The sequence below is a fragment of the Podarcis melisellensis genome (assembly GCF_964234715.1).
Source record: "Podarcis melisellensis genome assembly, chromosome: W".
Lineage (NCBI taxonomy): Eukaryota > Metazoa > Chordata > Lepidosauria > Squamata > Lacertidae > Podarcis > Podarcis melisellensis.
The window spans coordinates 38,540,582-38,567,491 of record NC_138535.1 but is presented as its reverse complement, the minus strand read 5'-3'; the positions used below and the strand labels follow the sequence as shown (position 1 = coordinate 38,567,491).

Sequence of the window (26,910 nt, the reverse complement as noted above, 5' to 3'; positions counted from 1 at the left end):
TTCCTGGGCCCATTGTTGTTCAATTTCTTTATAAAGGACTTGGACGAGGGAATTGAGGGGATGCTCATCAAATTTGCAGATGACACCAAACTGGGAGGGATAGCTAATGCCGCAGAAGGCAGAATCAGAATTCAAAATGACCTCAACAGATTGGAGAACTGGGCCCAGGCCAACAAAATGAATTTCAATAGGGACAGATGTAAGGTTCTGCATTTAGACAGGAAGAACCAGGTGAACAAATATAGGATGGGAGACACCTGGCTTACTAGCAGTACATGTGAAAAGGATCTAGGGGACTTGGTGGACCACAAGCTTAACATGCGTCAACAGTGTGATGCACCAGCAAAGAAAGCTAATGCTGGTCGGACTTCCGGGTTGGCGCCTACAGGCAATGGCGGAGTTCCTTCGATCGGGAGGAATTTGCTCCGTGGAAATCAGGGTCTGACTGCCACGGCGAAGGCGGAGACCCACTGAAATCACAGGCGGGAGAAGCTTGTGAACCTGGGATTCGGCTGGCACCTTTTGCGCCTCCCCTACTCGCGGGGAAACCCTGATTTGGGGATCCGGAGCGAAGTGGGGTGAGCGGCGCAGTGTTGCCGGAGAGCGCTGACTTTTTCCTGTGGACAATTTGACTTTCAACAACTACCCGTGAGTAGAACGGAAAATTGGATCTTTAAATCCATTAATTTGGCATTGAAACGGGAAGGTTTTAAACAGGAAGTCCGCCTTCCTCTTTTGTAAATAGATTGAAGCAAAGACGTTGCAAGTTAAAGCCTTGGAAAGTCTTTTGTAAAGGATTAAATCTCTATCGGTTAAAACTATTAAACCCCCCTTGGAAGCAGAAGAGGGGGAAAATTTTGGACCTAGCGAGCCTGCAGGAGAGAGTGAAAAATTAAATTACCACTGCTCTGAACCTGGAAACGGGCTGCCAGCAGAATTGACGTTTCGGGAGAGTTCATTGACTGTGAACAGAAAGCATGTTGACAGATGGCTAAATAAGAGAAATATATTGTTTCCATTGTCCTCTTCTGCGTTTAAAAAGGAGGAAAAGTAACTGAAAATTGAAACTAACTTTATAGTTTAAATTGTGCTTGAAAGGATTGATACAAGTGGAGACTGTTTCCCTCTAGAGGGAGCTTTTGAAACTGTTACAAGAGTGGAGCTGGGGTTTTTCCAGCTGCAAGATAAGAGCTGTGAGAATCAGAGATTGACCTTGGATTTTAAGAATGTTGACAGAAGGAGCCTTAGTGACTGTTTTATGTAAGATAAGCTATTCGTTGGAACAGCTTCACAAGAAGACAGATGTTATGAATACCAAACCTGAGAACTTGGAACAAAAAGTGATAAATTTGGGACAAAAAGTGACCATCAATACAGAAATTGTTCAGGATTTGACACAGGAACCTACTTCGACAGGACAAACTGGGGAGAAGACAAAGGAGAAAGTTGTTGTTGTTGAACATAAAGTAATACAAGTGTAAGCCCCAGCCTTACAGAGGCAAATCGAGGACTATAAGTGGAGGCCTTTTATGAATGAATATAGAAAAAGTCAGAATTTGAAGATTGGAGTCCTGCTTGGACTGGAGAAGGAAGGTTGGATAGACTCTTTCATGCAGGGATTTACTGACCTTTGGGTCCTGAATCTGGGTCAGGAGGTGATTGGAGTTGTGGGGGCCTTTGGATCTGGAGGAACCTTGAAACATGATTTGAGATATTGTATGGACCTTAGTTCTAGCTGTGGAGAGTTGGCTGGCCTGTCGAGAGGGAATGGGGGCATGGTTGGGTCCCCCCCCCCGAGACTTGCTCTTCAGCATCTTCAGCATCAAAGAATATGAAGAAGAATTGCAGAAGGGACTTGGAAAAGATTTAAGAGCCTCGGACAGAAGATCTCCAGGTTGACGAACTATATGGAATGGACGGAAATGACTGGCAGAATCCGAGACCAGGGAGAAGAGATTGTGGTAGAAGATTGGGAAAGTTTAAAGTTTGTATATAGAAATATTGTAAAATTAATGAGTGTTTGAAAATTGTTGGAATGAAACTTCATGGCTTTAGCAGAAATGTTATAAGGAGTTAAGTATAAATAAGTACTTTAGTATTAATGGAAAATAAGGTTAAAAATATGTTAAGATATTCATAATGATAAAAATAGAGAAAGATGGAAAGGAATTGCTGAAACAAGTAACAGAAGTGGAATACAGTGGTGCCCCGCAAGACGAACGCCTCGCAAGACGAAAAACCCGCTAGACGAAAGGGTTTTCCGTTTTGGAGGCGCTTCGCAAAACGAATTTCCCTATGGGCTTGCTTCGCAAGAAGCAAGCCCATAGGGAAATCTCCGGGGACCTCTTTTAAATGCTAGCGGTGGGGAGCAAAGCCTTCCCCCCCCCTCCGGCCTTCAGAAGAGGTCCAGGAAGGCCGGCGGGGGCCGAAAGGCTTTGCTCCCCACTGCCAGCATTTTAAAAGCAGTCCGGGATAGCAGGGAAGCGCTTCCCGCTATCCCGGATGGCTTTTGAAGGCAGGCGGGGGGGGGGGGGGGAGCAAAGACTTTTGCCCCCCGCCCGCCTTCAGAAAAGGTCCTGGACCTCTTCTGAAGGCTGGCGGAGGGCAAAAGTCTTTGTCCCCCCTGCCTGCCTTCCCGGGGGCTTTTAAATCGCGCCGGGACAGCGGAGAAATCGCCCGCCAGCATTTTAAGATCGCCCCGGACAGCGGAGAAGTCCTCCGCTGTCCCGGGGGCTTTTAAAATGCTGGGGGACGGCAGCGAAGCTTTCGCTGCCGCCCGCCAGCATTTTAAGATCGCCCTGGACAGCGGAGAAGTCTCCGCTGTCCCAGGAAGGCAGGCGGGGGGGGGGGAAGCAAAGACTTTCGCCCCCCGCCGGCCTTCAGAAGAGGTCGGGGGACAGACTGTCCCCGGACCTGGTCTGAAGGCGGTTTCCATAGGAACGCATTGATTGATTTTCAGTGCATTCCTATGGGAAACCGTGCTTCGCAAGACGAAAAACTCGCAAGACGAAAAGACTTGCGGAACGAATTAATTTCGTCTTGCGAGGCACCACTGTACAAAAAGGGAGGTGAGAGGAGGTCGATGAAATAAGGGAATGAAAGATAGAGTAATGAAATGGCATGCTATATGTTTTTAAATTGTTGTTGTTTTGTTTTGTTCAGTTTAGTGTTAAGGTTGTGTTTTGTATTGTTTATTGTATGTTTTTTTCTTTTTTTTGTCTGCTCTATTTTGTCTTTTTCTCCTGCCTTTTCTTTTCTTTTTTCTTTTCTTTTAAGTTTGAAAAGTAATAAAGATTATTTTTAAAAAGGGGGGGGGGGAAAGCGAATGCTGGTCTAGGCTGCATCAACAGAAGAGTGTCCAGATCAAGGGAAGTAATAGTACCACTCTATTCTGCTTTGGTCAGACCACACCTGGAATACTGTGTCCAATTCTGGGCACCACATTTTAAGAAGCTTGTTGAAAAGCTGGAATATGTGCAGATGCTCTAGCTGAGATTCCTGCATTGCAGGGGGTTGGACTAGATGATCCTTGGGTCGCTTCCAGCTCTAAGATTCTATGATTCTCAGTTCAATTTTACCAGATCTTGTATTTTCACTGTCACTATGCTTTATGTTCTTAACCCACCCAGGGATCACGAACAGATGAAAGGTGGGATAGAAATGGAATAAATAGTTATTTCAATACATTAAAAGGAATATTTTAAAAGTGAAACAAACTTAAAGCACCCTTGGAGGCAGCCCTACCCACACTGCAGGCAGAGAAACTTGGTAGGGATTAGGAGCTTGTGCAGCCTTCATTAATACCACACTGTGATGTGCAGTGAAGGGTGGGCAAGAAAGGTCATTCAGAGGCTGGTAGGAACACAGGAAGCTGCTTGGGCTGAGTGATATCTGGTTTTCAACATTGTGTTACATCAGCAGCTAAACACTGCGATATACTGATATATCACGATGTCTGAAATAAGGATGGAGCTGTGTTGGGGCATTGGTTGGCTTCACAGTTTTCCCCACATCATGTTTTTTGCATAGAACACACACCCCTACACCACGGTTTGCAATATATTGCCAGGTCAAAAAGTATGGAATTGTTATCACAATATGGACTTCAAACCTGTTTGGGGTGAGATATCACCCAGATCTAGAAGCTGCCTGATACTTACTGAATCCATCTAGTTAAGTATTGTCTGCAGTGACTGACAGCAGCTCTCTGGGGTTTTAGACAGAAGGCTTTTCCAAGCCACACTGTGAGATGCCAGCAAGGATTGAAACTGGGACCTTCTGCATACAAAGCTGATCTACAACTGAGCCACAGACCTTCCCCAAAGGATCCATGGTGCAGTGCTAAAGCATTCACCTTCCATGCAGAAAATCCCAAGTTCAATCCCTAGTGTCTCCAGGTCGGGCTGGGAGAGAGTCCCTGCCTGAAACCCTGGAGAGCTGCTGCCAGTCAGAGTACGCAATACTGAGCTAGATGGACCAATGTTCTGATTCAATATAAGGCAGCTTCCTAACACTCCTTTGTACTAATTTTCATGAATCATAGAATTGTAGAGTTGGAAGGTATTAGGGGTTAATTTCATTCCTTCTCAGAACACAGGTGTTCAAGGCAAGATAGTGAGATCACCGGACATACAGACGCCTAGGAAATGAGTGTCGGGTCTATAAAAGCAGCTTTGATTTTGCTGTGCATTGACTCTCCAGGATGGACTCATGACTGTCTGCTGGGATTCAAGTGTATGGACCACAGCCAGGGCTCTGACTGCTGCTAATGGACTCCTGTATATACCGTACTTTTCGGACCATAACACGCAGTCCCCCCCCCCCTAAAAGATAAAGGGAAATGTGTGTGCGTGTTATGGAGCGAATGCAGGCGGGAGGAGCCGCTCTTGCTGGCTTTTCTGCAGCCTCTCCTCTCCTCCTCCGTCGCTGGGAGGGAAGCCGGCAACAGCTGAGCGCAGCCTCTGCCTGCTTGCTGGCTTTTCTGCAGCCTCTCCTCTCCTCCTCCGTCGCTGGGAGGGAAGCCGGCAACAGCTGAGCGCAGCCTCTGCCTGCTTGCTGGCTTTTCTGCAGCCTCTCCTCTCCTCCTACTCTATGGCTTTTCTGCAGCCTCTCCTCTCCTCCTACTCTATGGCTTTTCTGCAGCCTCTCCTCTCTCCTCTCCTCAGTCGCTGGGAGGGAAGCCGGCAACAGCTGAGCGCATTCAGATTCTCAGTGTCTGCCTGCTCTATGGCTCTCCCTTACACACATGTAAGCAGCTCTGCTTTCTTTACAATGAACCGGAAGGAGGGACAAAGAGGGCATCCCTTTCCGTCCATCCCCCAGCACCTCACCGGTAAATTCAAACAAAGCGGCTTACAAGGCTCGTGTCCCTGTATCTCCTCCTCTTTTTGCGTTCGAGGCAAGGCAGCTGCACAAATGTGAGTTCCCCCTCTCTCTTCCTTCCCTCCCTCCCTTCCTCTTCCAACTTCAAACAATATTGGGGGGCAGCCAGGTAAGCCCCACCTCACATACCACAATGGGGGGTGGGGGATGACTCCCTCAAATATTTAATGGGGGGGGTGAAGGCACCTAGGCCCATAGGAGTTGTCTGCTTTGCCTAGGATAAATGTGAGCTCTCCCTCCATCTTCCAACTTCAATAAAATATGGGGGGGCAGGTACAGGTAAGCCCCATCTCACAGACTGCAATGATCTCAAGACAAAGTGCATGCACACTGGTACCTTATATGAATGGCAATGCCCATTGGCATGGGGGGAGGATGACTCCCTCAAATATTAATGGGGGGGAGGCACCTAGGCCCATAGGAGTTGGCTGCTTTGCCTAGGAGAAATGTGAGCTCCCCCCCCTTCCTTCATCACTGTATTGGAGATACCATACATTACTGACAGTTCCTTCATCATTTTCTTGCAGAAAACTGTACCGGTATTTTCTTGCAGAAAACCTCCCCTGTTCTGATAAGGATGATAAAGCAGAGAATATAAGATTCCTTTTAAACTAGAGGTAGTAAAATATGCTAAGGAGCATGGAAACAGAGCAGCAGAGAGACATTTTGGGCCACCTCCAACAGAAAGAATGATAAGAGATTGGAGGAAACAGGAGGGTCAGCTGCAAAAAGCAGATAAAAATAAGCACACTTTTCGTGGACATGTTGCAAAGTGGCCACAGTTGGACATTTGATTCAGAATTTTTTTTTCTTGTTTTCCTCCTCTAAAAACTACGTGCGTGTTATGGTCAGGTGCGTGTTATAGAGTGAAAAATACGGTAACTATAACAGTTTAACATCTTAATTTGCCTGACGGTAGGTCTGTCTGAAGATCAGTTGTCCTGTGATTTATCACTACTCCAACCTGGGTCTCCACATGCTGGAAGCTGTGTGCCGGGCCTGATCAATCAAGTAGCTGTTGTTTTTATGGAAATTGACACACCATAACAATTCCAGCAGAAGGAACCTCAAGGGTCATGTAGTCCAACCCCCTGCAATGTAGGAATCACAACTAAAGCATCCATGACAGATAGCCATCAAAGCTCTGCTTTTAAAAATCTCCAATGAAGAGGAGACCACCTTCTGAGGGCACCAGTTCCACTGCTGAACTGCCCCTACTGTCAGAAAATTCTTCCTTTTAAAAAAAAAATAATAATTAATATTTTTATTAAATACAAATTAGAAAACATACATATTCACAAAATACAAAAGAAAAGGAAAATACATCTAACCAAGGAAAATAAATTAAGAGAATATTTTGTCTCTTTTCATATTTACAGTTATTTATACCTCTATAAAATGCTATTCACAATAAAGCAGTGAAAGATAAAATATCAGAAAAAAGAAAAAAAGAACAAAGAATAAAGAAGTAAGAGAAAAAGATCATAAGTGAAAATTTTTAAAAGTAGATAAGTACTCACAATACATAGCTGTTTCCCATCTATATTTATATTCAATTGTATAATTTCATCTTGTCCTTATCTACCTTAAAAAAAAGAGAGAGACTTCCACCGTTTACCTCACGCGTTTTTAATAATCTGTTCGTCAGAACCTCTGTTCTTCATATTTTTCCTTTGGATTTCCTTAATGTCTCACTTTCTATTTTTTATATTACGCACAAGATTATTCTAAACACAACCAGATTTTTGTAGTTGAGCCCTGGTTTTGTAAATAATCATTTAAGAACTCCCATTGCTTCATAACCATAGTTTTGGATTTTCTCCTTATTATATCTGTCAATTTTGCTAATTCCAGGTACTCGCAAAGTTTCCCCAACCATTCTCTTTTTGTTGGGATGCTGTCTTCTTTCCAGTAGCCAGCAATCAAAATTCTTGCCGCTGTTGTCGCATATAGAAATAAATTAGTTTTATCTTTTGGGATATCTTTATCTAGAATTCCTAATAGATATGCCTCTGCCTTTTTTCTGTGTGATGTCTTTATCATTTTTTTTATTTCATTGTGGATCATGTCCCCAAAGGTTTTAATCTTTGAGCAAGCCCACCACGTGGTATAACTGTTGGGATACTGCCAGGGAGATAAAGCCCATCATGGCCCCCACGCCGCCTCCCAACGATCCATCGATCTCCCGTAGATAAAGTATCAGCAATTAGCGACACGAGCTCCAGAAAATAGCTTGTGACATCCCAGAGCTGATGCACGCTCTATCAGCAGAATTCGCATAGCGAAAGAGGCACACAGGAGAGCATTATTTAGAAGTTTATTCAGCGTTGGTCAGAACAAAGGAAAAAACATGACTGCCTGTTTGCGTGTTCAGGCACAGAGAGAGAGAGAAACGAAAGCAATAGCAAACATAAACATCCTGTGAACAGGAAATACGCAGACTCTGTGACTCACACAGCCTGCTCCCTCTTAAGGTGGAACGGAAATATTCTAACATCCTCCCCCTTTCCGTGTAACCTGTAGTACCTGTGGTTCAACCCAATTGCAACCTCTGTACGTAAACCATAAGTTGTTCTCTGTTAACAATCTTAGACAACAGATCAGCAGGGATTTCATTTCCTGCCATGTAGGACACCTGAATGAGTCCTTTCTGAATACACTCTCTTGCACGATGTAGCTTAATCTGCAAGTACTTGGTTCTTTGCTTGCAACTCACTGAGTTCAGCAAAGCCAAACAGGATCTGTTGTCTTGATACACTTGTATAGGACATTTCACAGAAACTCTTGATGTCCTTAAACAGTTGCATCAACCATTCACAATCCATGAGTGAAAATGACAGAGCATTGAGTTCTATTCCACAGGAACTTAGGCTTACTGTCGTCTGCTTCTTGCACAGCCAGTCAAACAGACAGTGGTTGTACATGTAGCATACTCCAGAAGTGCTTGTACCATCCGTGGTGTCACTTCCAAAACTAGCATCTGCAAAGATTTCAAGACCTCCAGTCTTCTGACTGGTGAACCTCAGCCTGTAGTGCAATTGAATCAAAGCTGGGCAGCAATTGAATCAAAGCTCGCTTCCAAACTATTGATAATCATGAAACAGAAAATATCTTAAGAGTTTCACTCCACTTTTATTAAGTTCTTCCTGGAGAAATTTAAGCTGCATCACATGGGCCTCTATATCACCACCTGGCTGAAGCTGCATCCAGCAAAGCTTCTTAAAATACACTACAGAGGACCCGGCAACAATTCTCAAATGAATGTCTCTGAGAGCATCCCACATCTGTCTTGCACTCTGCTTACCTTGCAGATTAATTAATTGAGCACCAGAAACTGCCAGTGCGATTGTGCCTCTGTCCTTTTGGTCTGCTTCACGGCAAGCATCTGTGACGGGCTGTGGTGTGTTCTCCATAATGACATGCCAAATTTTCTCATGCATTAGTGTCAGGGAACTGACATCGGAGCCGAGTGGAGAGGCAAGGCTCCCTAATTATGCTGGAGAGGGAACCAGCAAGGAGAGAGAGAGCTTCCGCTGGGGAAAGAAACCAAGGTGACACCAGGAAGAAAGGAGAGGCTGAGAGTACTTTGGAGGGGAGGCTCCGAGACTCTTCCAGTAAGGTCAGTGAGGAAAGTGCAGGACCACCCCTTGGCACACCCACTCTGCGCAGAAGGCTTCCGCGCAGAGAAGCGAGGAGGAGATTATCTGTTAAGGAATTCTTATGCTGGAGGAAGTTTAGGAAACGCCCACTGACGGATTCTGCCAGTGATTGAGACAGTCGCGTTTTTAGGGCTGTCAAACCGGGAAAAGGTCCAGCTACGTAGCCAGCCCGGAGCAGTTTGGAATTTACGCACAAGCAACCCCAATTCCCATTACAATTAGTAAACTTTCCATACGAAAGCTCCACATTGCATAATTTGTGGAATCCAGGCGAGGGAATGTAAAAGCGTTGTTTCAGCTCTGCACTCCAGCTATTTCTAGCTCTCACTTTTAGCTAGCAAATGAAGCACATGGTAGCAGAGACTGATGACCTGCAATTCACCCCTCTTCGTGTAATCAGCGAACCACCCGAGAAAGCTTAGCAGCCAAACAGACAGATGCCTCATTAGCAGCTGGACTTGAGCCACATTCCTTTTTTCTCGCCATAAATCACAATTCTGGGCCCATAACCGATGATGGGAGGTGCCTCTTGCCACAGTCTCGTAGAAAGCATCAGCACACATCCAAGAGACATGTGCATGATATGAAGCATATTCGCAGAGTCATCAAAAGCAAAATTATGTAGGAATTGTGGCATCAAGTATTTTATTATTTACAGCAAAAGAAACATGGCATTTTGTGTGAGCTCCTCACACATCCTCTCTAGCTTTCTAGCTGAACAGAGAGCAAAGAGTGGAAATGAAATCATCCGATCACGTGACCCTCTGCAATAGTGGCAGTGGAAAATATTGACACTGTTTGCAAGGTAACAAAATCAACTGGCTATGAAAATGGATTAAAACTAGTAGAAGGTTGAGAAGGGGATCAAAGAAGAAGAATGAAGCGTTAACATTAGGAATTCAATGGACATATTGTTTGCAACAGGAGTGGGAAGCCTAATTATTTTGGAAAAAATGTATTAACTTTAAATAATTTAGATCAATTTGTTAAAATTTTAAAATTAATAAAATTTAATATTAAAAAGAAAGGAGTGGCAGGAGGTGGATTGAACACAGACGAAAGGCATAATCGTAGCTCAGCGACGAGAAGCCTCAATCTCTACACATCAAGCGGTAAAACTTTCCAAATTGTTATAGCAAAATTTAAATAGCGGAACAGCATAAACGTATGGATTAAAATTGGCAATGCAACGGGGTGAAAAAAGGAGATCCACCTTGACGTGGTTTGATTGACTCTGCATGGGAATATTCTGCAAGAGTAAAAATTAAGGAAAAAAGATTTGAATTTTTACATGCTAAAGAAATCGTGTGGGAGAAGGATTGTGTGAGAGGTGAGTGCTGCCAAAGCCAGCATAGATAAAACTCCAGGCTTGCCGCCAGTTTCTGTCTTTTAGATTTATTTACAAAGTTCAAAAAGGTTTCTAGAGCTTCAAAGCATGTCCGTCTCTGTCTGATTAGATGCCTCGAATGGCTTTTTCTTACTCCTCCTTCCCCAGCAGGCTAATCAGCGGAAACCCCGCCTCTTATTTCCTCTGTTCAAAGGATAGCTAGTTCCGGGCTGAGCATCCCCCCTTCCTGCCTCTTCTTCACTGTCAGATGAGAGGCTGCTAATTAGCTCTTTCGGCTCTCTATAAGTGCTGGTCTCCCCCTTGGCTCTTTTGCTGTTTGCACTTCCCTGACAGATCGTATTTTGGATTTGACTTAGTAATCAAGAGGACTTTAAATACAGTGGTTTTATGAGCCCCCCCCTCACTTTGAGTTGGGGACTGAGATCTTCCTGATACTGACTTCGAGTGGAATGTCTCTTTTTAATTCATATTGTTATATGCTGTGATCAGCTAGCTAGTTACAGACTCTGCTGACTTTTATTCATTTTTGCACTCTGAAAAGAGGACACTAAAAAACAAATTTAACCTATTCAAAAAACAAAACAAAAACAATGTTAAGAGCAAGGTGAAACCTGCGTGCTTGGACTTGACATTTTATTTTTGGCGAGTGTGCTATATCCTCTGTCATGAACGCATCTGCCCCAAGTAGAGAAACACAGCATGAGTTAGGAAGCAGTCAGACAGCTAGGAGCAGTCTCCCTTCCCCTCATCTGCACCAGAACGGAATCTAGATAAGGAGTTAGCAGGGAGTGGGAGGGAGAGAAGTCGGGTATCATTCATCACGAAACAGGAAAAAGGTGAAGATAAGGACGTTTTCTATGAGTTCTGGGTGTGGTTTTCCAGGCTAATTAGGCACAGCTGGTGATGTGTATAAAGAGAGAAGTTGGATATTCTGCAGAACCAGGAAGCACTCATCAGAAGGGTCAACTGACTCCTAAGGCATGGACGCTTCGTTAGATATCGAAGGCTAATTGTATTGCAATAAATCTTTTTTTTAAAAAAAGATTTTTATTGAGTTTTTCAAAAGTTATATAAAAACAAAACAGTAATAAAAAAAACACAAAGAAAACAAGACGAAAGAAAAAACAAGTATAATTTCATTCCCTTTTTTTCTTATAACTTACTTTCCCGACTTCCCCATGCCTCCCCTCTCTGTATTCCAATTTCTATTTTATTAATTCAGCAAATCCTTTCCCTTAATTTCGTTTAGTTTTTAACCCTTCTTTTCTTACTACTTATCCAATCCGGCTGGAAACCACACAGTTTCTAAACCAACGTCATTCTAACATTCATTAATTTTGCAATATTTCTTGAGATAGTCCTTAAATTTCTTCCAATCTTCTTCCGCTGTCTCTCTCCCCTGGTCTCGGATTCTGCCAGTCATTTCTGCCAGTCCCATATAGTCTATCACCTTCATCTGCCATTCTTCCAAGGTGGGTAGATCTTGTGTCTTCCAATACTTTGCAATGAGTATTCTTGCTGCTGTTGTAGCATACATAAAGAATGTTCTACCCTTCTTTGGCACCGTTTGGCCGACAATACCCAAGAGAAAGGCCTCTGGTTTCTTCAGAAAGGTATATTTAAATACCTTTTTCAATTCATTATATATCATTTCCCAGAACGCCTTAATCTTAGGGCACGTCCACCAAAGGTGGAAAAAAGTACCTTCATTTTCTTTGCATTTCCAACATTTATTATCAGACAAGTGGTAAATTTTTGCAAGCTTGACTGGGGTCATGTACCACCTGTAAATCATTTTCATAATATTTTCTCTTAGGGCATTACATGCCGTAAATTTCATACTGGTGGTCCACAACTTTTCCCAGTCAGCAAACACAATGTTATGACCAATGTCTTGTGCCCACTTAATCATAGCTGATCTCACTGTTTCATCCTGCGTATTCCATTTCAACAGCAAGTTATACATTTTTGACAAATTTTTAGTATTGGATTCTAACAATTCTGTTTCCAATTTTGATTTTTCCACCTGGAAGCCAATTTTCCTGTCCATCTTATAAACCTCCATTATTTGATAATAATGAAGCCAGTCTCGCACTTTATCTTTTAATTTCTCAAAACTCTGCAATTTCAATTTGTCTCCTTCTTGTTCCAAAATTTCCCAATATTTCGGCCATTTGGACTCCATATTAAGCTTTTTCACAGCTTTTGCCTCCATTGGCGACAACCACCTTGGGGTTTTACTTTCCAACAAATCTTTATATCTAATCCAGACATTATACAATGCTTTCCTAACAATATGATTTTTAAAAGCTTTGTGTGCTTTAACCTTGTCATACCACAAATATGCATGCCACCCAAAAGTATTATTAAAACCTTCTAAATCCAAAATGTCTGTGTTTTCAAGAAGTAGCCAGTCCTTCAACCAGCAAAAAGCTGCCGATTCATAGTATAGTTTAAGGTCTGGCAGGGCAAATCCCCCCCCTTTCCTTTGCATCAGTTAAAATCTTGAATTTAATTCTGGGTTTCTTGCCCTGCCAGACGAATTTCGAAATGTCTTTCTGCCACTTCTTGAAACAGTCCATCTTGTCCACAATTTGCAATGTTTGAAACAAAAACAACATTCTAGGCAATACATTCATCTTTATAACCGCAATTCGACCAGACAAGGAAAGCTTCAAATTTGACCAGATTTCTAAGTCTTTTTTCACTTCTGTTCAAGTTTTCTCATAATTATCTTTAAATAAATTCACATTTTTAGCTGTCATATTGATCCCCAAATATTTCACATTCTTAACCATGGTTAATCCTGTCTCATTCTGAAACCTCTCTTTTTCAAAAGCTGTTAAGTTTTTCTCCAATACCTTAGTTTTTAACTTATTCAATTTAAAACCTGCTACTTGACCAAACTCTTGAATTATTTCTAAGACCCTTTTTGTACTAGATTCAGGCTCTTGTAATGTAAGTACCAAGTCATCAGCAAATGCTCTCAATTTGTACTGTTTGGCTCCGACCTGTACCCCTTTAACCAGCTGATCCCTTCTAATCATGTTCAACAAAACCTCCAGGACTGATATAAAAAGTAATGGAGAGATTGGGCACCCCTGACGTGCCCCTTTCTCTATCTTGAATTCTTCCGTAACCACATTGTTTACAATTAACTTTGCTTTTTGTTCAGAGTATATTGCACCTATACAATTTTCAAACTCTTGGCCTACCCCCATCCCCCGGAGATTCTTCCTCATAAAGCTCCAAGAAATATTGTCAAAGGCTTTCTCCGCATCCACAAATATCCAAACTGCTTTAGTGTTTATATTCACTTCCAGCTTTTCCAAAATGTCAATTCTATTCCTTACGTTATCTGACAAATGTCTTCTTGGGAGAAAGCCCGCTTGGTCTCTGTGAATCTCCTCCATCAAAACTTTTTTCAATCTCTTAGCCAAAATGTCAGCAAAGATTTTGTAATCCACATTTAGTAAAGAAATAGGGCGGTAGTTCTTAAGTTGAGTTTTTTCAGTCTCTGTCTTCGGTATAAGTGTAATAAAAGCTTCTTTCCACGATTCTGGTGCCCCTTTCCCTCCCAAAATTTCATTGCAGACTTCCTTCAAAAGTTGTAATAACCACTCCTTCAAGGCTTTGTAGTATCTGGAAGTCAGCCCATCCGGTCCCGGAGATTTACCCAATTGCATGTTTTGAATGGCACCTTCTATTTCCTGTTCAGTTATTTTCTGGTTCAGTACTAATTTACTTTCATTAGAGATTTTTTGTAATCCATTTATTTCAAGAAATCGGGCTATGTCCGTTTCTTTCTGCGGCCCTTGTGAATATAGTTGTTTGAAATATCTCTGGAAGCATCTTCTGATTTCAGTTTGGTTGTAAATATTCTTTCCTTCCACTTCTAAGTTTGTCACCGTATTCAATTTTTGCCTTTTCCTCATTTGCCAAGCCAAAAGTTTCCCACATTTATCTGCAGATTCAAAAGTCTTTTGTCTCATTTGTTTAATTTTCCATTCTATTTCTTGATTCATCAATTCCATATATTGTATTTGATACAACTTAATTTCTTTCAGAATCTCATGAGACTTTGGTTTTGATCTTAATTTCCTTTCCCCTTCTTTTATCTTTTCCAAAATCTTATTTTTCTTCTCATTTTGGCTTCTCTTCTTTATTGCATTTTGTTGTATCAAGAATCCTCGCATAACGGCTTTACTTGCGTCCCAGATTACTCTTTTTTCAACATTGGTCTTCATATTTATTTCAAAGTAATCTCTCAAAGTCTTTGGGGCCTTTTTGTATACTTCCTCATCTTGAAATAAGGTGTCATTCATCCTCCATCTGAAGGAACCAGCTGTCATTAGCTTCATCTCCATCTTTACGGCGTTATGGTCGGAGCAAGTTTTTGGGCAAATTTCAACTTTCTTTATCTTTGGAGCCATTCCTCTAGTAACCCATATTTGGTCAATTCTAGTCCATGTCATTTTGGCTTCAGAAAAGAAGGTTCCCTCTCTCTCAAGAGGGGTTTTTGTTCTCCAAATGTCAACCAAATCCATATTGTCAGTCATTTCAAAAAAAGTTTTTGGTAGTCTTCCATCTTTAGTAATTACCTGTCTCTGTGCTTTGTCCATATTTGTAGATACTACTCCATTCATGTCTCTGTATTGCAATAAATCTTCAAGCTAATTACGACTTGCGTGCTGTGTTATCAAGACTGCAGCCTGGGCTCCTGTTACCCTCCATCTCATCTGATTTTTTGTTTATTGTATTGGGAACTGATTAAGGGGGGGGGGGACGATCAATCTTGGAAAGTGAAGGGAGCTGCTTGGAAAGATTCTAGGATTAGACTTTGGAAGTAGTCGGAGGATAATCTTTCTTTTGTTTATGGTACTTTTCTTCTTCCAATTTGCGCTCCTCCATTCTCTCCCCCCCCCCACCGCCTTCATGAAACTTCATAAGGAAGCCAAAAGTTACATTATTTATTTCGTATTTTTATTTCCTTTTTTTACTTATGATTGGAATACCCACTGTGAGGGATTAAAAAAGGCTTCAAATTGACAACAAAAATATTATATTGAAGGAAATACTGACGTGACTACTTAAAGAAGTATCTAAGTTCTTGGTCCATATACAGTGGTACCTCGGGTTAAGAACTTAATTCGTTCTGGAGGTCCATTCTTAACCTGAAACTGTTCTTAACCTGAGGTACCACTTTAGCAGAAAGGACTGTAAGCTGTTTTTATATGCAATGATGGCAGCAAGAATATTATTGGCACAAAAATGGAAGCAAGAAGAATTACCGACGAAAGAAGACTGGAGGATGAAATTGATGGGCTATGCAGAATTAGACAAACTAACAGGAAGAATTCAAAACTGGTGGGACCAGAGATTCACAGAAGATTGGTGTAAATTTACGGACTATTTGAAAAGTAGTTGTGATGACCAGATTACATTTGTAGGTTTGCAAGAAGTTTTGTGAGGTGAATAATTTGAATTATTGCATAATTGGATAAAAAGGGAGACATTAGTTAAGATAATTAAAGGCAATATGAATTTAAGAAATGCAGAAGAAATGATAAAAATGGGGGATCATCAGAGCTGTTGATGGAAGTCCAAAAAGATTGTATAAGATGTGAAATTTTGTGGTATGTATGGTAATTAATATGTTTAAAAAATGCCGTGCCACCACCACACAATTTCTGTTCTCATCCTGAAGCAAAGTTCTTAACCCGAGGTACTATTTCTGGGTTAGCGGAGTCTGTAACCGGAAGCGTCTGTAACCCGAGGTACCACTATATATGGGAATTTCCGGAAGGTATTTCACAAAGAAAGGGAAGAAGCACGGATGTAGAGATATAGGTGAGGCAGAAAAATTCTGGAGAAAGTACAAAAAGCAACTAGGAGGGAAAATGCCTATGATAGCAGGAGAAGAGAGCGAGGTGGTGGTAGAGAATAAAGAAGAAAAGCAAGAAAAGGTAAAAGAACAAGACTCGTAAATAGACTTAGCAGAATATTAATGACATTTGAAAAGAATTTCAGGATAGATTTGAAAATTATAACATGGAATGTAAATGGACTAAACAACAAAGTAAAAAGAAAGGAGATAGAACATGTTTTAACATAGAAGAGTCTTGATAAACAAAAGATTGGGAATGGACTTCATTGCATCATATAAAACAAAAAAGGGTAGTAATTTATGCAAAAGCCAAGTATGATCTGAAATTATTATTCCACAATGAGAATGATAGCAATCCAGATAATGTCACAAGGTGAGAAATTAGTAGTAGTTGGAATTTATGTACCAAATGAGAGAAAGTTGGAATTTTATAAAACATTAGAAGCAAAAATGTTTGAACTCATGGACAAGAAGATAATATTACTTGGATATATTAATGGGATAGTCTCCCTAGAAATGGACAGGACAATAAGGAAAACTGAAACTAAGGAAGGGAGACTACCTGTAACTTTTGCTTAAATGGTGGAAATCTTTAACTTGATTGACATTTGGAGATTTAAACACCCACTGGACAAAGAATTCACTTTTTTTCTCAGAACCAAATCAGTCTGCTAGATGAATTGACTCAACATGGATATCCAGTTATTTGTCATTGAGGACGAAGAAAGCAGACATACAGCTTAGGACACTTTCGGACCACAATCCAGTCTTTCTGGAATTGAGGGGAAAAGGGAAGACTCCACAAAGGTGGAAGTTAAATGAAGGAATTTGGGATAATACAAGCACCTCGCAGAAAGCTCAAAAAACTTTAAGAGATTTCTTTGAATTAAATCTAAATCAGGGAACGGATTTGAATGTGGTATGAGATACAAGTAAGGCAGTAATGTGAGGGTTTTTTTTATATATACAACAGAATGCCCTTCAGAAAAAGATTAGAGAAGGGGGGGCAGGAGCTGCTGGATGAATTGATTAAAAATGAAAAAGTACTGTTTAAAAAACCCAGAATCCATAAAAACAAAATATTAAAATGTTACAAACACCATTCTCAATGTTGGTGAATCAAGAAATTGAATGGGAAATAAAGTTGTTAAGATAGAAAATTTTTGAATTTGCTAATATGCTGGGGAAATTTTTGGCATGGCAGCTAAAGAAAAAACAGAGCACAAATTTAATAAATAAACTGAAAGTAGAAGGAAAAGTAGTAGACAATCCAAACGACATAATACTTGTTGGAAATGTAAAGAAAAGGAAGGCACCTTTTACCATATGTGGTGGAATTGTAAAGTAATAAAGGAATTCTGGGAAATAATATACAATGAACTGAAACAAGCTTTAAAATAACGTATGCACACCTTTTTTGGCCAAATTACGTTGCAAAAATTAGGGTGCACAGTAGATTTGATGACTCATTTATATTTGCCAGCAAATACTTTTTTGGTTTCAAGGTTCTGAAAATTGAGGTGTGCATTAGATTCAAAGGTGCAATAGAATCACGTAAATACAGTATATTAAATATATTAATGTTGAAAATATACAAAATGATGACTAGACATTCCATTATGCCTGTAACCTAGGTTTAAGGGGTCATTTGGTGAATAGCTTACATATCTGAGTTTCTAACTGATTTTAACACTGCATTTGTAAAAATGTGTTTAGCTCCTGTTACTTTTTTTTGAGAGAGAGAACGATCTTAATCCCCCACCCCCATGTGTTCTGGTATTAGGAGATGGTCAGGGTTTGTCATCTATTAGCTTGATATTGGGATGGAGCAGTTATGTAATGTGTGATGTAGGCCTGGGCGATGTATTGATACATCGCCCAAGACTGGTATGAGGGCCAGAGCGCGCTGGCAGCTTCACCTGGCGTTAATCAACCAAGTGGCAGAGGGACTGAGGAGCGGTGGCTGCTTCACCGGGTGAAGCTGCCAGCATGCTCTGGCCCTCATACCGCAGAGGAACCGCACAGGCAGGCAGTTTCTTTAAACTGCTCTGCTGAGGGGCATGTAGCTGCTGCACCCCAGCAGTTTAACAAAGGCCCTACTCTGACTTGTGCGAGTTGGAGGCTGGGGATTTGATCAGCTGAGAAACGGGCTTCGTTAAATCCCAGCTTCTCAGATGATCAATCTCTCCCCTTCGGGGTGGGCTACCTCCTTTTCCTGGGTGGTGGCTGCTGAGACGTTTGCGCAAATGGAGTGTTTGTGGGCCTGCCTCCATTGCCTTGATATGGGCAGGCACTGGAGGAGGCGGTGGCTGTGGAAGAGGCAGAAGCTGCTCATGGAACACTAATTGTCTCCGTGGCTGGCAACTGCCTTCTTCCTCCCCGCCTCCTTTCCGACATCGTAATATACCACCATATTGCAATGTTTAGCTGGTGGTGTATTATGATATTGGAAAGCAGATATCACCCAGCCCTAGTGTCATGCCTGTTTTGGTCAGCAGAGACTTCCAGAATGGCGGAAAGCTAGGATTTTACATAAAGTTCATATGGTGTGTGTGGTGGGGTGTTTCCCTACATGGACAAAAAACTGTGACAGGGTTATTAAACAAACAGGAATGTGGTCACTTGCCCTTCTGTGCACCAATCCGGAATCAGCCTTGATAGAAACATATCTGATACAGGGCTCAGGGCCATACTACTCCCATAGCTCCTCCTTTGGACCTTCCCTGCTGCGACACATCCTCTGGGTGGAACCCTGCAGCCCCCACAGCTGCTGTGGCTCGTACACCTGCCATGTGGAGGAGACCTTCAGCTGTCCAAGACTGAGCTGTGTGCTGGACCGTGGTCCTGTGTGCTCCTGAGGCATTTCTGGGACATGGGCCTGGGAAGTTCTCTCAGTCTAATGCTCAACTGTTAACAGAATCCAGTAATGGGCCCCCTCTAAATAAATTGGCCCACAAAATGGGTGTGAGCAGTGGGAGGGTGTGTATGGTGCAAGGACCCCGAAAGGGTGCAACTTGTTGTGTTGTCCTTTTGTAAATATTTTTTATTAATTTTTCATTAATAACACTCAGAATATCAAATCTTGCCACATCATAATCCAAATAAAGCCAATTATACATTCCAAATTTTATATTTTAAAAAGACTTCCCATGTTCTGGCTGGTCAGGAGAAAATGTTTTATTTCTTCTTCCTGCTTTTTCTCTCTTGTTTATTCCCAATATCATAGCTCTGATCATAATCCTTTATCTTAACAGCCACTGGTGTGAGACTTTCAATCGTATTTAGCAAATCTATGTGAAAGAGGAATTTAGTTCTACCTGTTGTTGTCCGTCAATTATTTTTGGCACAGTCCCCCTCAGAGGCCCCTTTTTCATTCCACAGCATAAAACACAGCAATCCTTCAAGTCTTGTAACAAACTGAAGTTTTCCCAATCTGAATAGGGGTCTTCCGTAGGAGGCAGTACCATAAGGTATATTTCACAGTTAGTAATTGTTTGGTTCCTCTACAATCCAAGCTTGGGCCTTGGGGAAAGCTTACAGAGATCAAAGATTCACCTTCACTTTTATATTAATCCATATACGACGAGAGTCCATGCAAGCAGATATAGTTTCCTGTGTGAAATATTCCCTGGTTGTAATCCATTGGTTGTCTTCAGCCCCCATAGAGGGGCCCCTTTTTTCTAATGTGCCATCATTTATGCCATTTTACCATCCCAAGCCAAAAACATATCTAATCATGTCTTTGGACAAAGTCCCTTCATATCTTCTAACAAGCTGATACCTTGTCAGTTCTAAATAGAGCCCTCCACAAAGGACTGTGCCATAAAGCACCAAATTCTCAAAATTTTTGTAAAATTCCTCTTGCATTCTGTTTAATTAATTAAATCTTTCTTAGTGAGGTTTGCCAGATCATGAAATAGCAAGTATAAAAGAGAAACGGACTCTCACCTCACATATACCATAGCAAGACGACGAAAGTCCTTTCCAGATCAAAACCTTGGCACTCAGTGACTGATTTGTTTAACAGGTCGTTTTTTGTCTCCTTTCCAGAACATGCCTGTTTTCAAGTCGGAATTAAAATATTTGATGAAAAACAGGAATACTCCCGCTCATGGCGATGGCATTGGAGAGTTTCCAATTCGTGCAATGCTAAGCACCCAGCGTCCCTGCCCCCTCATTCCATTGCAGCGAGCGGCAGTTATTGGACAACCTCTGGGTGACAGCAAGTCCCGTTCCCCCCCAGCCCTGGGGGTGTTGGCAGGGATAATTACCCCCAAACTACCTGATTAATTGCACAACTGGGGCTCGGTGCCATGGGAAAGCTGCTAAACGCCATGGTGGTCACACCGGAAGTCAACTTGTTGTGTTGGCCTAGTTGGCAAGAGCTGGACTGTCCACTCCCATGGGTTTTCCTCACAGAAATTAGTGGCATCTGCATAATGATGTGGTGGGAAGCAAGCCCACAGAGGTGGGTGCTAAATCTGTACTGTGCCTCCTGGATTCTGTCTCTTGGTTGTGCTGCATAGTGTGTCTCTTGGTCATGCTCTAGTTTGATAAAATATTGACAACTTTTTTGGGGGGGAAATTAGTGCTAGAAAAGCTGTTTCTTGCTATCCAGTTACATAAGCAGTACTAGTTTTGCTAATACTGTTCCAAAATTATTTTATTTTAAATTTTATTTTATTGTCTCTACAGCAAATGGCTGCTAAAATTGCAGAGATTCCTCACTTGAATAATTCCACACCACTTGTGGACCCTTCAGTGTACGGTTATGGAGTAAAACGGCCACTGGATGAGAGAAGTAAGTCCCCTCAGTTTTCTTCTGTTTCCCCACCCCTTTTGTTCCTTATTTGTCAGGTGGGCAGCATGATGTCTGCCATCTTACCAGACCACTGACTGCAAAGAAATAGTGTAGTATTGGAATGCCAAATGTGGTTATGAAAATATTCTCTTACCTAGTGACTGTGTCGGGGCACTCCCTTGTTCTTTTCCTCAGTTTAACTCTACAATTCTATGATTCAAAAATCAAAACCATGGTGGTTGAATAGCACTGATAAAAACTTTGTGCCCCACTGTTTTTGGGGGACGGGGCGGGCAGGTGTGGAGGACTCCCTGGTCCTGAATGGGGTAACTGTGCCCCTGAAGGACCAGGTGTGCAGCCTGGGAGTCATTTTGGGCTCACAGCTGTCCATGGAGGCGTAGGTCAATTCTGTGTCCAGGGCAGCTGTCTACCAGCTCCTTCTGGTATGCTGCGTGAGACCCTATCTGCCCGCAGACTGTCTCGCCAGAGTGGTGCATGCTCTGGTTATCTCTCGCTTGGACTATTGCAATGCTCTCTATGTGGGGCTACCTTTGAAGGTGACCTGGAAACTGCAGTTAATCTAGAATGCGGCAGCTAGACTGGTGACTGGGAGTGCCTGCCGAGACCATATAACACTGGTCCTGAAAGGCCTACATTGGTTCCCAGTATGTTTCCAAGCACAATTCAAAGTGTTGGTGCTGACCTTTAAAGCCCTAAATGGCCTCAGCCCAGTATACCTGAAGGAGCGTCTCCACCCCCATCATTCAGCCCGGACACTGAGGTCCTCCTCTGAGAGTCTTCTGCTGGTTCCATCACTGTGAGAAGCAAAGTTACAGGGAACCAGGCAAAAGGCCTTCTCGGTAGTGGCACCCTCCCTTTGGAACACCATCCCTTCAGATGTCAAGGAGGTAAAGAACTACATAGCTTTTAGAAGACACCTGAAGGTAGCCCTGTATTGGGAAGTTTTTAATGTTTGATATTTTACTATGCTTTATATATGCTGTTATCTGCTCAGAGTGGCTGGGAAAACCCAGCCAGATGGGCGGGGTATAAATAAAATAATAAGAATAATTCTGAATGTCTGTCAGAAAACAAGTAGGTTTTTGTGACACTGATAAGGCCAGATTAAATGGTCCCTTTATTAGAGGAAAGTGAGGGTCAGTTGAAGCCTATCTTTGTCTGGGAAACGAGGGGAGGGGAGAGTCTGCAGGGGCCTGTTGGGCCAAACTTAATGGCTGTAGAGTTAGGTGTGTCTTATTGGCCTATTGGTTTCCATTGGCTGAAGTGCCCCTAACTCAGTGTGGCAGTGACTGCTTTGTGGGACCATGGCTGCTGAACCCATTGAACTGGCTCATGTTAAGCCAAGGGGAGAGAACATAGGAGCCCTGGCCCATCTAGTGCAGCCTCCTGTTCTCACAGTGGCAAACTAGATGCCTCTGGGAAGCCCACAAGCAGAATCTGTGTGCAACAGCAACTAGTATTAGGAAGCCCACCTAGAACTAAATGTGTTTTTTTAAAGATTGTCTACAGTTTTACACTTTTTTTCCCCAAGTAGAGAATCCCATTGGCTGGGTTGTGAAGAGCTGGGTGCGCTGAGATTCTTTTGCATCCTGTGTTTCCCAGAAAGCCCCTCCTGGAGACGAGGGGGCTGCCTGGAGTGGTATCCACTGCAGCCACTTGAGGGGCTGCATCCAGAAACAAGTTGGCAAATAGGGCTGGGCAATATCTGATTTTCAAAATCACAATATACCACCAGCTAAATATCACGATATATATCTACAGCGGTGGGGGGCCTTCCTGGGCCTCTCCACGGCGGCAGAAGTCCCACCATACCTCCCCGTGGTGGTGGAGAGTGCACTTTGGCTCCCCGCAGCAGCAGAGGGCCTTGCCACCTCCCTGCGGTGGCAGAGGAGCCTGCTGTATTCCCCCACGGTGGCAGAGGGTGAACCATGCTTCCCTACAGCAGCAAAGGGCCTTGTCATACCTTCCTGCGGTGGCAGAACATTCACAAGGCTTCCCCGCAGCCGCACAACCTTGTTATTACCAACACACTCTTTTGACAGGAAAATAAATTTAAAACTTCATGGAGGTACCCTTGGTCGAACCATTGGCACCTCTTAAGATCGCCGTGATGTGCTCCTTACCAGAACTATGACAAGTGCCGACGACTGCTGGACAGATCACCGACTAATACACTCCATGATGGCTATCAAGATTATACCTCAACGCAGGCTTCAAGGAAGGAAACCAAGGCGCAAAATGAACACTCAAGCCCTTCAAGATCCCATTAAGCGGGATTGCTTCCAAACGACTCTTAAGGACCACCTGCTTTTGGAATGCCCTGATAACATCAAGGAACACTGGATCAAGCTAAAAACATCCATTATAGCAGCCTGTGAACAAACTATTGGATACCAAACCAAGAAACACCAGGACTGGTTTGATGAGACTACAGTGAGCTTTGAAGGCATTATTGACAAGAAAAGGAAGGCCTTTCAGATTTGGCAAAGAGATAGAAACTGTGCCACTAAGAAAAAAAACCTATGCCGACTTCCGGTTGGCTGCAGGGGCCATTTTGGGCACAGATTTAGCCTCTAGGGGAAAATCAGAGCTCAGCAAGAGATTGGAGCTTCACAAAGGCGCTGTGAGCTCTGGAAAAAAACCTAAAAGGGAGTTTGGGGTACTGGGGACCCAGCGGCACCCCTGGCATATCTCCCCATACAAATGACCCCGTAAAAAGGTTCGGAAGCCCGAGGGGATGGAGGCGTGGGTGCAAAGGGGGTCTACTTGCTACTTCTGCTGAGCGAAACCTCTGGTTCCAATGGCAAAAGGCAGCTGATTTCCCGACACAAAAAAATCAGCTACAAACAGATATAAGTGGATACAAACTGCTAATTTTCCCTAGCCCTTCAGGGAAGGGAGAAAATAGTCACTTAAAGATACTTAAAGACTTGATGTTTGCTTCAGTGTTGCAACTTTTAAAGTTACGAATTGAGAAGCAGCTCAGGAACGCTGGGGAGGAGGACCCTGCTGGCTCTGCTGAAAGCAACTTTGTAACTGGAAAGGGAAAAAGAGATTAACGAGTCAGCAAGTAGTCTCTATAGTTCTATAAGGAGTTTGAACCAGCGACTTGCCCGTGGAGTTTTGCAGCTTTGAACCTTTAATTTTCCTTGTGTTTTATTTTGACTCTAAACTGAGATTTCACTGTGTCATCTTCCTGTATCTATCTATCTATCTATCTATCTATCTATCTATCTATCTATCTATGGGGGGGGGTTATAATCGTTACTGAGGATTAGGTCATTGAAGAGGCCGAAGAGGAGAGTTGTTTAATATTTTTGAAGTTGAGACGTATGAAGATTCGGTGGCTGGGGTTTCCAGAATTGGATTAGGCTGTACAGTGGTACCTCGCAAGATGAATGCCTCGCAAGACGAAAAACGCGCAAGATGAAAGAGTTTTCCGTTTTTTGAGTCGTTCCGCAAGACGAATTTCCCTATGGGCTTGCTTCGCAAGACGAAACGTCTTGCGAGTTCTTGTGAGTTTGTTTCCTTTTTCTTAAAGCCACTAAGTCGTTAATAGCCGCTAAGCCACTAAGCCGTTAATAGCCGCTAAGCCGCTAATAGCCGCTAAGCCGCTATTAGCCGTGCTTCGCAAGAGGAAAAAAACCGCAAGACGAAGAGACTCGCGGAACGGATTAATTTCGTCTTGCGAGGCACCACTGTATTGGCAGCCGAAGAAAGCCTTTGTTTCCCGAGAAGGAACCTGTGCCATTTGCTTTTGTTCTTCCTCTTATTTTGTTTTCCGGGTTTCAGTTCATCTTAGATACATGACACCAAGTGGTTAAAGGAGTTAATTGCAATGAAATTTTTGAAGTTACTCTGGGGGACACCAAGTGGCCAACTATAATATTGCAATTTGAAATTTGATTTGAATAAGTGCCACCTGGAGGTCAAATAAAGAATTGCAGGGAATTTGAAAAAGGGAGAAAATTAGATTAGAAAGGGAAGATGGTGGGGAAGAAAGGACCAACAGCTACACCAACGGATGGGAGAAATTCAAAACAGGAGGAACCTAAAATGGACATTGCAGAGATTTTAGCAGAAATTAGGAAGGATATAAAAGATACTGAAAATTTTTTAGATTGTAAATTTGATAAAATGGAGGAAATAATTGACCAATCAGTGGCAGAGTTAAAAGGCCAATTAGAAGAGGTTAATAGCCCTGGAGGAGACAGTGAAGAAGACACAAAAAGAGGTCAGAGAAAACAAAAGAGAGGAAGAGAAAATAAAATCAGAAGTTGCGGAATTAACAAAAATGCATGAAGAAACTGTGGATGCTCTGGCATTTATGGAGATCAAGCAGAAGGAGTTGAATCTCCGCTTCAGAGGTGTAATAGAACAGGAAGGAGAGAATATAAAGGAAGATTAATTATGGAAATAGCAAATTGGCTTGGATTGGATGAAGAAGTTGGAAAGACAATTGATAAGGCTTCCAGGATTAAATATAAGACAGAAAGAGTTTTAAAAAAAAACTTCCAGGTGACTGCCTTGTCTTTTTAAATTCAAGAGAAATGAAAGATTTGATTCTAAGAACAAACCGGGAAAGGAAGCTGTGTATTAATGAAAAATTTATTATAATTTACAAGGAAACACCCAAAAGATTTCTGAAACGTAGAGAAGAATATAAAGATATTACCCAGATCCTGAGAAAGAATGAAATTCGGTACAAGTGGGAATTCCCGGAAGGGATTTCTTTTTTTTTTTATAAGGACAAGAAATTTAAGATTAAATCTACTCAGGAGATAGTGAAATTTATGAGAAGATATGGTAAAGAGCTGGGGAAGAAGGAAGATGACACACCACTGGAAGAAGAAGAAGAGAAAGAGATTTAAGGAATAAAGACTGTATTTAATTGCTGACAATTATGGGTTTGAAAACAATATCATGGAATGTGAATGGTTTAAATAATAAAGTTAAGCAGAATAAAATTGAACATATATTATTAAAACAGAATTCGGAGATAATTTGTATACAGTGGTACCTCGGGTTACATACGCTTCAGGTTACAGACGCTTCAGGTTACAGACTCCGCTAACCCAGAAATAGTACCTCAGGTTAAGAACTTTGCTTCAGGATGAGAACAGAAATCGCGTGGCGGCGGTGCGGCAGCAGCGGGAGGCCCCATTAGCTAAAGTGGTGCTTCAAGTTAAGAACAGTTTCAGGTTAAGAACAGACCTCCAGAACAAATTAAGTTCTTAACCCGAGGTACCACTGTACAAGACACACATGTTGTGAAAAAGCACAAAAGAATTCTTAAAAATAAAAGATTGGGGTAAGAGTATATCTCTGCAGATGATAGTAAGTAAATAGGTGTGGCTTTGTATATAAAGGAAAAATATGAATTGCGTCAGATTTTCAAAGATGAAAAAGGAAGGATAATAGGAGTTGAAATGGTAGCACAAGGCGAAAATTTTATTATAGTTGGAATTTACACACCAAATGATAAAAAAATGGATTTCTATAAAGAATTAGAGGAGAAATTGTTTGAATTTATGGACCAAAGAATAATATTAATGGGAGACTTCAATGGGGTAGTTTCCTTAGAGATGGATAGAACGGAAAGGGAAAAAAGTAACAAATCAAGGGAAACTGCCCAAAATGTTTTTTACACTGGTGAAAAATAATGATTTGATACACATCTGGAGATTAAAACATCCACTAGAGAAACAATTTAGTTACTTCTCAGAACCAAACCAGAGTGCTGGGTGGATTGATTATATCTGGATTTCTAGAGTTGGCAACGAGAGTAACAAAAACAGAAATTCTTCCTAAA

The 26,910-nt window shown here is 42.1% G+C and overlaps 1 protein-coding gene across 7 annotated transcripts in view; it reads left to right on the top strand.

The window, feature by feature from the left end:
- The window catches only part of LOC309361292 (far upstream element-binding protein 3-like), a 390,387-nt gene that overhangs the window by 38,537 nt on the left and 324,940 nt on the right, over positions 1–26,910 (top strand). For all 7 annotated transcript variants that reach the window (XM_081896183.1, XM_081896187.1, XM_081896186.1 and 4 more), the window contains exon 2: positions 20,972–21,077. In XM_081896183.1, the coding sequence (XP_081752309.1) occupies positions 20,972–21,077 (106 nt within the window). The remainder of the gene's footprint in view (positions 1–20,971; positions 21,078–26,910) is intronic.